At 35.7% G+C, this 16911-nt stretch overlaps 2 protein-coding genes and 1 non-coding gene across 7 annotated transcripts in view; all 3 read right to left on the bottom strand.

The window, feature by feature from the left end:
• Positions 1-8316, bottom strand: part of LOC117212852 (phosphofurin acidic cluster sorting protein 2) — a 193301-nt gene extending 184985 nt beyond the window's left edge. For all 5 annotated transcript variants that reach the window (XM_033457919.1, XM_033457920.1, XM_033457923.1 and 2 more), the window contains exon 1: positions 8158-8316. In XM_033457919.1, the coding sequence (XP_033313810.1) occupies positions 8158-8261 (104 nt within the window). In that variant the 5' untranslated portion in view covers positions 8262-8316. The remainder of the gene's footprint in view (positions 1-8157) is intronic.
• A 456-nt stretch (positions 8317-8772) lies between these two features.
• LOC117212847 (protein YIF1B-A) lies at positions 8773-10431 on the bottom strand. Its single transcript, XM_033457915.1, has 4 exons — positions 10223-10431; positions 9836-9921; positions 9430-9762; positions 8773-9361 (listed from the first exon to the last, which is right to left on the bottom strand). The coding sequence occupies exons 1-4, from the start codon at positions 10251-10253 to the stop codon at positions 8834-8836; spliced, it is 978 nt and encodes a 325-aa protein (XP_033313806.1). The 5' UTR covers positions 10254-10431; the 3' UTR covers positions 8773-8833.
• A 542-nt stretch (positions 10432-10973) lies between these two features.
• On the bottom strand, positions 10974-11045 carry Trnac-gca. Its single transcript has one exon. It is a non-coding gene; the product is annotated as a tRNA-Cys (tRNA).
• Positions 11046-16911: the final 5866 nt, after the last annotated feature.

Below are 16911 nucleotides of genomic sequence, written 5' to 3'. Positions count from 1 at the left end.
TAAAAAATCATATTGAAAAGTTCGCTGAATGCCCGTTCGCTCGAGCTTCTGCGACAAGTTCCATGGGGTGTTTCGCGATATTTTACCAGAACATTGTTCGCGAATATTTTAGGACAAATGGTTGCCACTGAGAAAGGAATTCCAGGCGACGAAAATACCGCACGGCTACTGAAAAAAAGTGAGGAGCGTGACAAGGTATATTTGTAAATATTGCTCGATGCTTCTCTATAGAAGGAACTGTTTTCAAGGATATTGCGCTAAAACGCGTCCCTAAGAATATTTTTAAATATGCTTATTGGTTTTTAATAAAATACTGCAATTGTTAAACGTTATATTCTCTATGGAGTTTTTTTGATGGCTAAAAAAAGTATATGTTTGTCAGACATATGTTGAGAAACGTTAAAAACGGAGAATTAGAAAAATAACGTTCCATCGGACAATCTGCTTATCAAAAGATTATGTGCTTAGCAAATAATTATTTTGTAAGCTTATAAACAGTTTTCCACTTTTACTGGAAAGCTTGTTTCACTTGTGTTTCGCTTCTCAGATACACGCATACAGCCAAGCGCTGACGTGTTTACACACTTCGCATAAACATCTGACGAATTTAGTTTCCTTTGTGATTTTATGACCTTGTTGTCTCGCGATCTTCGTATTGTCCTTGGACAGTATCAGCGATATTTACTCGACAACGATACAGCCAATTGCTTCGTATTATCCGAGAAGCTTGCAAACTCTACCCGATTTTAGATTCTTTCAAATAAAATATAAAATAGCAACGAATAAAAGATAAAGAAAATAAAATAGCGTGAATAGTCAGATATTGTGAAAGCGGTTAATTGAACTTTCCATCGATTAGACGATTAATTAAACCTAAAGGCACGTACAATGTTACGCCATCGAACGTTTTCTATGATTTTGTTGTACGATTTACGAACACTGATAAACCTTTCCGTATTATCCGGATTACGTAATCTCGGACAATCGAGGTTCTGCTGTATTGATAAAGTTATTACAAGGACGAGTAAACGAAAATATGGGCTAAAATCGTTTGGGCGCTTTCATTGCTTTGTCCTCGTGTTTATTAATCTTAAATTAAATTGGTAATTTAACGAAAGGTAAAAGGTATAGGAAATATACTGGAGGAATACTCTGCGGGAAATAGACACGTTAAATAGATTAATAGATAAAGAACAGACGGAAGACAACATTTTTTCGATGACCTTATCATCTTGATATACCTTCGTATCACTTCGCTTGCGTATCTTTATATTATTTGTTAATACATATTATAATAAATATATGATAATACTATTAAACATATTTAAAACATATAACATACATAAAACGAATTAACAATATTAAACATAATATATTAATACTATTATATATGTATATATTTTAATAATATATTTAGTACCAGATTTTATAATAGTAATTAAATATTATAATAGTATTAATAATATATTTATTATGTACTATTATATACGTCTATATATAATGGTATCAATGATATATTTATTATAATATTTATTAACAAATAATATAGTACATATATATATATTATAATAAATATTATATTAATATTAATACTATTATATATAGACATATACAAACGTATATAATAGTATTAATATATAATTTGTACTTTTAATACGTTTCATGTATATTATATGCGTTTTAAATATGTTTAATATGTTATGTTTAATAGTATATGTCTATGTATTAGAATATTTATTATAATATATATATATGTACTATTATATACATTATATATGTCTTCGTACCTTTATATTATTTGTTAATAAATATTATAATAAATACATTATTAATACTATTATATATACTAATATATATATACTATATATATACTAATACTAATATATATAATATAATATGGATTTCAAACTTCAATAATGGTGTCTATTCTTCAATTAATATTTTTCCCTAGTGCAGTCATTTAATTTAGAATTTGTTGTACCGTGCCTTATCTAGCCCACATTACTTTGTAATTTACTGCACGTTAGTATGTAATTTTATAAATTTAATTTCTACGTATATTCAATAAATAACAAACAATAAATAATACTCGGTTACTTTTTCTTCCCCTGACTAAGCAGAGAAATAAATAAATAAATATCGCTTAATTAACATTGTGCAAAAGTGACATCGAAACCATAGGACAACATAATAAATCCATAAGAGAAACTGAAGCAAGATATTCGTATAAAATCAGTAATAAATGTCCGGCTACTTACGAACGAGAGCGTACACGTACAAAATAACAGAAATCCGACTCCGGTAGAGTCGAATGATAAAAAATAAAAGGTTGATTCAGATATCACTTATCGTCCTGTCGGACTGAAAAATATATTCCGCACGTACTTTACGATTTTTTTACTATTTATATCTAACGTTATTCCCCTGTTTGTACAGTTGCAACGATAACTAAATCCTAATAGCTATGCACTGTAATGCGTGGAACATACGAAACGCAGTTGTCTATCCCTCGTAGGCAATTCTCGTGCCAGAGGACTAGCAATAGTCTAGGACTAATTATAATTCAGATGAAACGGCCGATTCTAACGACGACGGTCAACTACAAAAGACCATACTGCTCGCGTAGCACGTGAGCCTTTTCAGATTTCCATTAGAATTGTAAATATTTTCCAAAGACCCTGTCGCCGGCGAGCAGCGCGTGAAAGCTGCGATCCGTGAATAATTCAAGGTAAAAAGCGTGGCAGGATCGATCTCGATCTCTTTGGTCGTTTGCCCGGTTCAGTGGGGCGTTAGACGCGCGATTGTGCAAATTTTTCATGCAATATACCAGCTGCCCTATTCGACGTGTTTCACAGTGCAACGATCTCAAGGCGACGTTGGACAATCGAACGAAACGACGACTCTAACGTCTCAGGCTACTCCAACCTTGACGAAGGTGTCTCTTCCTCGAACTTACCAGGGTAGTATGAATTTCCCGATTACGATATTTGCCAGACTGAAATGTATATAATACGGTACGTAGCGAAGGAACACACGACAAATATATTTTTCCTGACTTTCTTGACATACTTTCGCTGACTGATTCTAGGGTACTTAAAGTTACGTACTCGAAGCTAGGTACTTGGCGATTGAATGAGAGGATTTCCATACACCTCGCGTAATTGCAAACGACAGCAACCTATGGTATTCGAAGATATAGGTCTATCGAAGATAACCGTGGCGGGTTGACGTATTTTTATGGAAGACAGTTACATTTGAACACTCGATGCAAACCACTGAAAATATTACGATACGATGCGAGAATGTTTCTCTGCTTCTTGCCACAACTGGGACCAATGTTCTGGCAAATTGGAAGCGAAACGAGGAATGTAGCTGCGTCGATCGAATTCCATGTTTAACAATGATAAATATCTGGCGCTATAAACACCTATATAATCTTTACACACAACACATATCGCAATCATTCCAAGATCTTAACGTTGGATAGACACACCTGAAGCTACTGGACTCGGGCGTTTTCGTAGGGGCGGTTTTCATCCACCTTCGATTAGCTTCTTTATTTACGCTAATTAATGTCAACTGCTGTTCTTATCAGACAAATTACTTTAACTTGAGCATGCTCGTAGCACGCAGCTTCTACCCAATTAAAATTAGCGTTTTCTTATTCATAACAATTAATGTCAACTATTATTTTTATTAATGTCGACTAACCATATACGATCGCCCGAGATAAGATCACAGCGGCAAACTAGATCAACCGTTCTCGACGAGTATACTCGTCGTGAAGAAATGGCAATATTATTTCGTGCTGCGACGAGTATACTCGTCGTGAAGGAATGGAAATATTATTCTGTGCTGCTACGAGTATACTCGTCGTGAAGGAATGGAAATATTACTTCGTGCTGCGACGAGTATACTCGTCGTGAAGGAATGGCAATATTATTTCGTGTTCTGACGACTATATTCGTCGTGAAGAAATGGCAATATTATTTCGTGCTGCTACGAGTATACTCGTCGTGAAGGAGTGGAAATATTATTTCGTGCTGCGACGACTATATTCGTCGTGAAGAAGTGGCAATATTATTTCGTGCTGCGACGAGTATACTCGTCGTGAAGAAGTGGCAATATTATTTCGTGCTGCGACGAGTATACTCGTCGTGAAGGAATGGAAATATTATTCTGTGCTGCTACGAGTATACTCGTCGTGAAGGAATGGAAATATTACTGCTGCGACGAGTATACTCGTCTGGCAATATTATTTCGTGTTCGAGTATACTCGTCGTGAAGAAATGGAAAATATTATTCGTCGTGAAGAAGTGGCAATATTATTTCGTGCTGCGACGAGTATACTCGTCGTGAAGAAATGGCAATATTATTTCGTGCTCTGACGAGTATATTCGTCGTGAAGGAATGGAAATATTACTTCGTGCTGCTACGAGTATACTCGTCGTGAAGGAATGAAAATATTATTTCGTGCTGCTACGAGTATACTCGTCGTGAAGAAATGGCAATATTATTTCGTGCTCTGACGAGTATATTCGTCGTGAAGGAATGGAAATATTACTTCGTGCTGCTACGAGTATACTCGTCGTGAAGGAATGAAAATATTATTTCGTGCTGCTACGAGTATACTCGTCGTGAAGAAATGGCAATATTATTTCGTGCTCTGACGAGTATACTCGTCGTGAAGGAATGGCAATACTATATCGTGCTGCGACGAGTATACTCGTCGTGAAGAAATGGCACTGTTATTTCGTTGCACGACGAGAACAGTCGTCGTAAGGAAAAGAAAATATTAAATGCTGCGAGCAGTTTATTATATGAAGCAGTTTATATGAAGAAACTATAGTACTGGGTACGAAAATGAGTATACTCATTCTAGCGCCAAATACTATTGTTTTTTCACGACAAGTATATACTCATCGTGGGTAGAAAGTAGTTGTAATCCGCCGTTTTAAATTGCAATTTTAGCGGAAACCAAAATACATTCGTAAACTTCGAGACGTTTCGAACATTTCGAAATACACCGAAGGAATAAAAAGATACAAAAAGCTCTGAGATGAACTTCACTCATTTGCTATTATTTGAGCGTCCAAATACCGATCATCAGGACGAGTAATATTTTAATATCGCGCGAGTGATGTTCTGGAAACTTCGAAACGATCCCCAAAACATATTTAACCTGCGTCGTTTGTTAATTAAAAATTATCGACCAATGCTCAACTCTTTTGTCCGCATTTGCGCTTGGAAATGACAACAGCGCGCAAGACGTTTGCCAGGGCAAATGTATATTTCATCGTTCCATTTAGCTCGTTCAAATGGCGAGCACCCGCGCCTCTTGGAAACCAACAGGTGGACCACGTTCATTACGAATATCCGATTTATCATAGAGACGGGGCGGGCAATACTTGATACATGTTACAAAACGTTGAGGAAACTCGGTGTATCGGCAATTTATTCGACCGACGATACTAATTGTAGTCTATGACCTCGAGTAATTCGCAACTGGTATTAATTAGAACGACGAAGGTCTGTACGTAGCTTAAAACCCGTTATTCGCGGTAATTGGAGAATCGTCTACATCGAACATGTTAATCGATATCTTGAAAGTTTCTTGCTTGCGTTATCATGTGTAAACTAAATGTACCAGGCGGCACATTAAGTATAGCCGAGCACGGGCAGCGAATTACGGTTCAACGTTATATAATGATAGAATATTGATTAATTCGAATTATTTCTTATGTGTACATTGCATAATATGGTAACGAACGATTTGATTTACTAACGTAGGAAGACGTAATACAATGAAATAAATAACGTGATTAACGATAATGAAATAAACGATGTAATAACAATGATGATATATTGAAACCTAAGTAACGATAAACAACGTAATAATAGGAAGATTGCGCGAGCTTTAATTATACCGTATCCTAATTTGTGCAAGAACTTATGACCTTCCTTGGGATTATGTATCGTTCATGATGGAAGATTATGGATTTTATTTTTAATAAATTTCAAGATCGTGCGAGAGCGTTTATTATTATTATTATTATTATCGTCGCGTCGATTTATGCGAACGTCGTGCCGGATGGAAAAGAAGAAAAAAAAAACTCGACGCAACTACGCGGATATAAATTACGTTTTAGCGAATTGCGTTACGGGCACGACAAAGCGATTCATACGCAATAAGAACACCTTTATCGGAAAGGACTGGCAATCAGATCCGGAACAGCCGGATGTCACGTAGTAAAATTACTAAGTTATTGGATATTGGATATCTTCGATCGATTACAACCGACGTCCGAAATATCAGGCAAAACAAAAACCACCTTCAACATATCGCGCCTTGAGCAGAAAGAAACGAAACGAAATTAAAATACGTTTGTAAACGACTGGAAACTTTGATTTAACATTTAATACGACGGAATAATCAGTTGTCGATTCTTCAGAGAAATTTTATAAATTTATTATCATTATGTAAATAATTATTCATATTATGTTGATATTTTTATATATTTTTTGATGATGGAATTTTAATCATTTTTTGGAAAGTGTACAGATAGCGATACGTAGACTTCTTGATTTCTTTGGTACAAATTTTATGCTATAAAATGTTAAATATGTATCTGCTAACGTATAGATTTGCAGATATATCTATTAATTTTTAAATACGTAAATACATGCGAGTAATCGATTAATAAATGAATATTAATCTTTAATGCATGAGTACGCGATTAATTTAATCCTCTAACACTTATATCGTATTTTAACAAGTTATTAATAACATTATAATGTTAATGTTAAATGTACTTAATTGCGATAAAACACCAGACCTATTTTCAGCGCATTCTCTGTGTCTCTCTTACAGGAGAATACAAGATGAAAGTGAATAAAATACAAATACGTATATATTTATATTCTAGTCATCTTTATTCCGTGATTTTATCGTGTTTTAAATATATATATATATAGTAAAATGGAGAGAATACAAATAAAAATTAAATACCAAACGTAAATCTAATCCAAACTTTCATTATTTAATAATGAAGGATTAAATTCCTTAAATTCGAACAAAATGTAATAATGTGTATTAATAATATACAGTTATTCAGTTCGAATCATGGCCGCTGTCTATTTCGTTTCAAACAGAGAGAAACATGGTGAACTATTGATAAAAATGCGTAGCAGAAATAATTCGTGATTAACGTACTTACGGATTACTCGTATATTATATCCTGCATGAAGGCTTCTGTTTACTTTCGAATGTTCATCGGTGCATAGAAACGCGTAACGAGGAAAGAAAATGATTCAATGGGACATTATATCACGAAACGGAGGTTAAGATCGAATTAACGCGCCCGTGAAAACGGACAACCATGACATTCGAACACGACATCCCATTGCACGAAAGTGTGAACTTTGGCAGAACATATTCTAATCTAACGAGCGTACACGCACAATCAACACACGACTGTTTTTTTGACTTGTTTATTCACACGCGACTAAGCATCTACCATTCGACCTACAACATAGCAACAATTCTTTCCCGGTAGCCAATGTCGGTAGACTCGTACACAAAACTTTGAACTTTCCTTTCGTTCCTCTTTCTCTCTTTCTATCTTTCTCTCTCACTCTCCCGCTCTCTCTTTCTCTCTGCATCGAATCTCTTGCATTTACTCGTCGAGTATAAACCGTCGAATATAAACAAATAGAGAAAGAAAAAAGAAAGGAAAATCGCCGGTATTGGAACGATATCGATCGACTATCGGCGAGATAAAACCACTGTGAATATCGGGATGGAGATTATGATACACACGTTCGGTCATCTGTCACATCCGATTGACAGCTAGCATCCTACAATAGGCAGAGCGCGCCACGCAGTCCCAACCTGACACGCATCCCGAATAACCTATCTGGCGTATGTTATAAAAGAAACACGTTAATCCGATGGAAGGTCAAAACAGTACGCGAACACTGGTGCCTTTGAGGCAGGGGTGCGAACAGAAAAATATGAATGATCATGGAAAAAAGGGCGTGTGAATACCGTGAATGTCCGTCGAGTGTCTGGCGTCCACCAGTGACAACGGAGTAACAATGCGAATATCGTGTGTAACACAGAAGCTGTATAAGAATCTACGATTGATTATCGATTACCTGGGTATACAATTCGGTGCAGTACAATCTACTTCCCAGGAGGCAAACAGCTTCATGGGAACGGGCCGGGTGGCCGGGGCTGTCGTCTTCGTACGCTCCGCCATTTTTGGCCCGTCGGCCCACAGAAACACTCACTACGCCTTCAGTTCACCGCGGCTCGCGGCTGACTGACTGACTAATCACGCTTGTGGCGCCATATGAACGACCGTTTCGTGAATCGACGAAGAATTACGGAAAAGTACGAAGACACCTTCCGGAGAATAACCGAAGTAAACAACGCGAATTATATCAATGAGTGTGTATGCATGTACATACCTGCTATGGAACACGCTCACGAAGCAATCGCACGGTCGGTAATATTCCTCAGATACATTTCGAAATTCACGATGATTGATTAATAAATATTATATGAATATTATGAATATTATGTTATAAAAAGATAGTAAGAAACTTTGAAATAATTTACGATTATCATAATTTTTTTATTTATAACTTCATTTATACAAAATTATTTAACAAAGATTATAACGAATAGCAGGTTCATTTAATGAATAATAAGTAATTTTTGGAAGAAATTTTTATTACAAAAATGCACATATGATGTGAATAATCAAATAAATATACATATTTCGTTTTTATTTAAACGCATTTCAATTTCTTTCCATATTATTACTGATTAAACCAAATGATAAGATAACCACCACATTAGCACAGGTTGAATACCTGCTACAAATAGTATAAAATAGAGTCTCCTCTTATTTCCAGAAGCTGTGTACGGGCTATTTTGTGGAATGACTCTTAGCTTTAGTGACCGTATAAGGAAAAACCCTAAAGACGCACTGAAGTACAATAAAACTATGTAATAGCCAAATTTTCGAAATAACAAGGAAACCAAAAGAGCTGTATTCATACCGACATATTTATAACCGCAGTAAGCTAACAAATCTAATGTTGAAAGGCTTGTCTCAAGATTCATCACATAGAGGCTTACAATATGCACAACTAGTTCTATGACTCCCCAAGCAAGAGCAGTACTAGCCAAAATACTTAACTGTTCTGGGGTGAAACGTTCTTGAGTTCCTGAAACTAATACAGCTGAAACTATATATGTTAAAAACGCCATTGTTGGAATATACATATCTGGTGCATTTGTTTCATAACGTGGTTGTAATGGAGCATCTTGTTCGTACTTCACAGACCAGTCCTGTTGAAAATATTAATCGTTTATTTGAAGATAATTAAGCTCTATTTGCTAGATTCAAAATAACTTACTTTATGAGTAAATGGAAAAAATAACAAAGCTAGTTTCGAAGCAACATAATTTGTGTCAACAGCAAAATAATATTTTAAAGCTGAAACTGGCACATATTTTTCAAATTGCTGTTTCCCAGATCCAACCAAAACATTTCCATATTGTACAGCCATGTTTGTAACTACTGGCTGTGTCAATAATTGCGTCGCAAATTGTGAGGTTGCATATTCATCGCCACGACTTTCAGGAGGTAGGTAATGTTGCATCGGCGTCATATTAAATCCATATGGTGGAGGCTGTTGTTCTGGCATGTTGTAACCATACTCTGGTACTATACCATTATCCATAGGAATCTGTTAGACCAAACAAGAGCAAAGTTCTCATATTCTACAATAACTTATAATAAGTACGCCTATTAATCTTTACCTGCTGATTATACATGTATGGGCTCTGAGGCATCGATGCTGATGCAGAAATACCAGCAGATGGATCAAGTAATCTTTTTGGCTTCCCTATTAAAAATTTCTCATTTAAATAACATTACACAAAATATTATTATAATAAAACATAACTATCTCAATATAAAGATTAACACTTTATTAAATAAGAGAGGCTTAGAAATCATAACCTCTATATAACGTTTCGTAATATTACATTACATTGTACCCATATTCTTCAATAAATGTAAAATGTATTAATAAATAAATACATTATTTTTATTAAAATAAACTCATTACACTATCAAATCTAAGCCACGAATAGTAATGGATTCAATAGATAAAATGATATATATTCGCGGATCAACAAACTTACCTCGCCGCGGACTTGAATGATTATAATTCATGTTTTTCGAATTGAATTCCTTGAACTGTTTATTAAAAGCACCAAATACTAATCAAAATTGTATTACTTGCGGGTTCAGACCCGATTATTTTCACAAAGAAACTTGAAAACAATGCATGCTACACGTCGCCATAGTACGTCATACGTTGCGCTACGTTGAGAAGTTACAATTATTGCCACTACCAATCTCAGTACATTGTAATTCTGTCATGTTGTAGCAGATGTCCTTAAATTACTCTAGTTAACATAATTATTCACTACTAGTAACTTCTGCAACTTAAATATTTGTTGAATAATTCTTCCAATACAATTTTTTGTACAAACTGCACATTTTCAAATGTCCAATCATTTCCTGATTAAGTCTAATATCACAAGAGGGAATGTAGAAAATTATTTTATATATTTTTAAAGAAATGTACATATATGAAATAAGTACGTAAATATACGATTTAAAATATGTATTACAATATTCGCGTAAGTAATTGACATACATGCAGATCTTATCACATTACGTAGGATGATAATATGCCTTTGTAGTTATTCATACTATAGTATTATAGTATTATTATTATAGTATAGTATATAGTATAGGTTAAAATGTTAAACTATCCTCTTATGCATTGTAAAATACAGATATAATATCTATATTATAATATATTATACCAATAAATATGAATTAAAAAAAATTGAGTTTGAAGTAGAGCAAAAAAATAATCAAATCAGGGGGCACCCGGGTTTGAACCGGGGACCTCTCGATCTGCAGTCGAATGCTCTACCACTGAGCTATACCCCCTGTCGTATCAAATATCTTCTAATAGCAATATTTGCATTAACATTATATACATATATTTTATTTATTTACAAAATTATTCATTAACTAACTCTAATAAACATATTATCTAATTATTAATTCAACATTTGTTAACTAAAGTTTAAAACCTCGCTGTTATTTTTTTAGTAAAAGATACAGATCACTTATTAATAGGACATTTATTATTAAAAATTTCTTTATACACTAAAATATATTTATATCAAGATAAAGAAGAAGATATTTATATCAAAGCAAAATATAAAATATAAAAGAGACGTATTTACACATATATCGTTTCATTCACGCGTATTTTTCACATTACTCCACTTAATCCTTCTCTATGAAAGATTAATTACAATGAATATCAATAAATAACAACGTAGAATTAATTACTATCGTATCTACGTTGTTAATTTATGTTTCTACTGTCATTGAGTGTAATAAATTGAGAACGTAAATCAGTCGAGGAAAATAAGGTAAATATAGTAGACCTAAGCAATAAGTGCAAAGATCCAATTCCAGTCACAGAGACATATAAGTGTTTCTGCCTCTGTTGATACGTTACTGAGACGGTGGTAACTAGGCAACCTTTACATTAACTAGCCGCGGTATCAAAGGGATGTCAGTGCGCGTCCCACCCTCGTGTGGTGCGCTTCAGAGTTCTTGAAACCTCGTGGATGATGCGTCGATCAGTGACAAATACATTTTTCAAGATTACACCTCGCAATGGGAAATAGTCAAAAGCTGGGAGCGCAATTTTTCAGAAAGTAAGTTCTAAGCAAAACAACAATGTCCCATATTATTCGCTCTTTCGGCACTCTCTATCGAATTCAAACCTTATCACTGGCAATGAAACGCACGTGTAATCCTCGGACACGGTGGCTCACGTTCGGAGTAAAACACGTAATTTTAATAGTATGATAAATATACATTTGTATATATACTTTCAGGCACGTTATCATTTTTTAAGTTACACGTTAAAACTTTATAGACGAAAGCTTTATAGAAGAAGTAAAATTAATGGAATTTGTGAGCAACGAGACGACTGTTGTTACACCGACAGACAGTGTACATGTGTATCGCACAGCAAGCAGTTGTAGATGGCCACATATCTATATACTTACGCAGTCATACATTTCACATCTACATTTTTCATAACATAACACTGTAAAACTATGTATATAATATTTATATAAAATGAAGATTTATATAATGTTAAAAAGTTAATATGAAAATATTTATTAATCCCTATCGTTACAATCTTGATATGCCGCCACGTTTAAATCATGCGACGTAATTTTTAATTTTCCCGCATTAACAATTATAATATGCAATCTGTCAGCTTCGTCAATTATATTTATCTTCAAACTAGCGTCCTGTTTGTCACACGTTAAAAATAATTTCTCGCATATTTTCCACGACAAACTATTCTACGTGTTATTCACAGATGAGATCCGGATAACATATTCATCAATGAAGTACGCTTACGATACGGGGCTTATCTGAAGAGGAGCTACTCGATTTACTTCAAACACGCTAATACTACCAACTCACATTCACTTTCATTAATTTTCTCAAATAAGCACGCAACGAATCGAAGGATAAGTCTGAACTGCGCTTCGTTCTTTCTTTCCGATCGTATTTTTCTAACGTTAATAAACAACATCTCGAGTTTGAGCAAAAGTCTTTTCAGCAATATTATTTTTCTGTTTGTTGAAGCGAGAACAATATAGAAACTAGAAACTATGAGTTCGAGTTAAAAATTCCTCTTACCTCGATCATGCGCTTGCCGCTTACTTCAGATCGATTCTCATGATTGTTCGTACGACTGTGATCGTTTTCGTGTTCTATTGTCGATCGACGATCGCCAATGATCAGTTTAGTCACCAATAAACGCGATTAATCAAACGTTCTCACGACGTTACTGCGCAGCGCACGTAAACTCACGTGAAACCGGAGATGTTATCATTAAATATTAACGACGCGCCATCACGAAGGAACGAAGGCCTCCGCGAATTATTAACGGAGCAATAACGATCGACGTGCGGCACGGTGAATCAACGAAATAACGATTTTCAGTCATCGCCGCGTTACGGCAACACGTGCACGTGGGTTCGTCGTACGTGTGTATAGATATCACTAAACGTTCGCCACTTCGTTACACAGCACCACGCTGATTCAGTACTCCAGCAGAAACGCTCTTGGAATGTAGAATGCACTTTTCTTGCTGGCGCTCACTATATTCATAACGTTGTAGAGATGTCGTGTTTCTTGCCGCTTTTACTTTCTTCCTTGCAAAGTGTTGCATTACCTGCTAGACCCAGTTGCTTTCCTTCCGTCGATACGCGTGACGCTTTTACGACGACTCGACTTCTCTCCAATCACGAATTTTCTGAATTCTCTCGCGATTCAACTGACACTACTAGCGGAATTTCATAAGTCACGCGTTTGCAAGTTTGCCGATACTGACAGATCCTTTTCTATGATCTTGAATCTTCGCGATACGAGTGACCAATCGGCAGGATAATTGTTAAAATAATTAGGCATAGTTTATATGGTGATAAATAACGAGTAAGATGAAAGTAAACGTAAGAATAGAATTTGTAGCAGCAGATTTTTCTACTGTGCGAAGATATGTAAAGAATAGAAAATAAAATGTGTTATTTATTTACAAGGTTAATTTTCTCAAAAATCCCATCGTTACGATGTAATTAAAGGTTAGGTTAAGGAGGTATTAATATTCCATAGGCTGACGTGACCATGTTAATTTGAAAAATATACGAAGAGCTTTCTTCTACGAACGACTATTCAATGAATTTAAAAGGAAATACTTTCTTCGCTCCTATGTATTTGATAGTACTTTCTTCTTAGTTTGAAATCGATTTTTATCGCGATTCGCCGCTCGTCTAGAGTCTAAAGGCACATGAAGCCAATCCTTGGCGATAATTATTCAAGTATTTAAATATTATTAAATGAAGTAAAATAAAAATAGTATATAAATTAAAACTATTTCAAGTTCTTACGATCGGCATGCTGTTGGACGTATTAGGTTGTTTGAAACCTAACCTGTTTTTTTCGTTTCGTTTTATAAGGAAATAATAATAATTTTAGTGTAATAAGGACATAATAATAGAAATAGAACGAAATGGATCACACCCAATTCAATATAATAATATAAAACAGAAATTGTCATTCATCTATTATCATCTTATGAAACGAAAGAAACTTTTCGAACAACCAAACACATCATTTTTTTGAACGCACCGAGCAACAGAAGTATCCGTGCGAAGTGATGGTCGAATAATTGGATCGATTCGTCGCTGATAAAAACGAATCTCGCCAGGACGAATCTTTCTCCTCTGTAGGATTTTCAGGGAAAAATAGATCGTTACTTGAAAACCGCTATCGATTCTGCCATGCCGTTACACACATTATAAACTGACTGGAAGTCTGGTTCCACCTCCACGATAGCGTGACACGTGACGGGAAACAGGTTAGGAACGTAGACGCTGCTGTTTAAGAACGATGGTAACACTGTTCGAGGTGCAGAGCAAATTGCATTTTCGATGATGCATGTATAGGTTAGGAAACGATTTTCTGCATTTCGAGCGTGACGGGACGGATCTGTCAAAGTGATCCAATTTGGTAGAAATGGGTTTCATTGACAACAGCGATCAAAGTTGAAATTTGAAACGCCTATCTATCCTCTGTGCTTCGTTAAAGTCTCGCTTTTCAACGACACGAGAGATCTGTTAATCTTGCTCTGCATAGAGTAAACTTTCTTTCTGAGTAGAATGTCATTAAAGTTCGTGTGGCTGTAATTTGTGGTTCGCTGTGATCGTAATCAAGGTTGTAGTGTAGATTCGATCGGGTTTCGTACTTTCCATAGTCCACTCAAATTAGACTGCCCTGTTTCACGGCGAAACTCAAGGGCACTCGTCAACACGTCCGATAGAGTCAATTTCGTTCAGTGCTACTGTGCCAGTAGCGTGCACAGCTGCTCGTCTTTAGTTTTCTTATCAAACTTCTTTTCCCTTGAAGATCAATCGATTCATATCGCTCTATTTTCCACGGCCGCATACGTCTTCCAAATTATACGCCGAATACTCGGACTACGCCAGCCTTCTTCGTCTCTTATGGCGCTTCTTGCAGCCTAAAACGAGTTAGAACGAGCGTACGGAGTTTGTTGGCTCGCGCAATACGTAAGAAAGCGAGCATCGCTTACGTCGTTGAACGCTTAAGCAAAACGATACAAATTTCAAATTTCAATATCGACTGTAATAATAGCCTCGCGTGGAAAGTGATCGCTTCGCGATAAGAAAGGAGCGTGTGAAATGAACAAGCTTCCCTTCGTTTCCTTTTCTCCTCCATTTTTTATACCACTTTACGCGACATTGAAATATCCGTGAAACGTAGAAGGATCAAGTTACTCGAATATTTTTTTTCGCTTCTCCAATTATTTGAATTCGTCGTTCGACGAAGCAAGCGCGAGACGCTTTATCGGTCGCTCAATGTCTTGCGAGTTCTATCGCACGTTTTAATCGCACGGCGGGGGAAACGATGTAGGGGAGAAAGAAACGAAAATTGAAGATATGTCGACCTTGCCATGAAACCCGGCATAATAGCTCTCGACGAGTGATAGGTGTTGTGGCGTTAGGTTTCTATGGCAGCGAGTGACCTGGTCAATCCACCACGTGGTCAGTAACCGAGCTTTAAATTCGGGTCGAGTTTAGTGATAAACTTCTGATGGGATCTGCGATCGTGTCGGCTGTTTCGTATGAGAACGAGGTCTCGGTGTCAATCAATTTAATCATTATCCAAACTATTCGCTATTTTTACTTTGGAAAACGGAAACTTTCCGTACGATCGATGTCGACGAAACTTACTTACGGATATTAGAAAAATCTGCATAGAAATCTTCACATTGTCGCGTCGCAGCGTTGTCAAATTTGGTGGATTTGCGGCAACGCTGCGGGCATGTCCGTGAGTAGTTCTGTAGCGTTTATTGTTGCGATTGCTGTAAACTGTAAGGTGTTCGCTGTCAGTCACGCAGTGGCTGTGTTTACTCCCGGCGCGCACTGATTAAAGCGTTTTCAGCCAGACAATATTTAACAACAGACAGTGCTAGAATTAGGTTGTAAAAAATGTGGCAGAGACATCAGATAGCCGAGGGAATTTGACATTCATTCACGATCAGTTCTTATTCGTTGCTGGCTACTATACCTTAACGTACATTAATTACACGTTTATAATAACCGAATAATGGATACTTATGTGACATGAAAGACTATTAAATATTAATGACGTTGTTATCGTAGTTTCTTTATTGTTAATTTTATAGCGTTAACTTTTATTACTTATTTATGATCATGCAATTATTTAAGCGCAATGGTATTTCAACAATTGTTTTATACCTAATAACAATGGGTTTTTCAATTACATTTGTTGCTTTTAATTATCCATTTGTTTACTTGTTACTTCAATCAAGACGTCCAATTTGATTGCTTAATTATAAATTATAATATAATAATATAATAATACAAATTAAAAACACAGAGAAGGAAACCTCTGACAAACCCTGAGAAACAAAGCTCGTAATTCACTGTAATGGAATTTAATCGTCTGTCTTCAACCAAATAAATCAGAGTTATTATGAAACAGAAGGTTTCCCTGACTCGAAAACAATTTTCCAAATCTTTGCAATAATCTTTCTTTTTTTAATAACCCTAACATAATCTGCTATCTACACGCAACAAGAAAGCAACTTAAATTTACAGCTTACAGTACACACTCCGATTTTCGTTTCATATACAGGGTGGTTGGTAACTGGTGGTACACGCGGAAAGGG

Source organism: Bombus bifarius, unplaced genomic scaffold, assembly GCF_011952205.1.
Source record: "Bombus bifarius isolate JDL3187 unplaced genomic scaffold, Bbif_JDL3187 scf7180000008401, whole genome shotgun sequence".
NCBI classification, from domain to species: domain Eukaryota; kingdom Metazoa; phylum Arthropoda; class Insecta; order Hymenoptera; family Apidae; genus Bombus; species Bombus bifarius.
The sequence above is the reverse complement of the archived record's forward strand: the minus strand, read 5'-3'. Positions and strand labels throughout refer to the sequence as shown.

What these genes read in the sequence shown, in the direction of transcription:
- LOC117212847 (XM_033457915.1), bottom strand. Translation starts at nt 10,253, where the DNA reads ATGAATTATAATCATTCAAGTCCGCGGCGAG. An exon ending in CATACATGTATAATCAGCAG is followed by an intron (nt 9,763 to 9,835) that starts GTAAAGATTAAT and finishes TTGGTCTAACAG; the next exon opens with ATTCCTATGGATAATGGTAT. An exon ending in TTTTTCCATTTACTCATAAA is followed by an intron (nt 9,362 to 9,429) that starts GTAAGTTATTTT and finishes TATTTTCAACAG; the next exon opens with GACTGGTCTGTGAAGTACGA.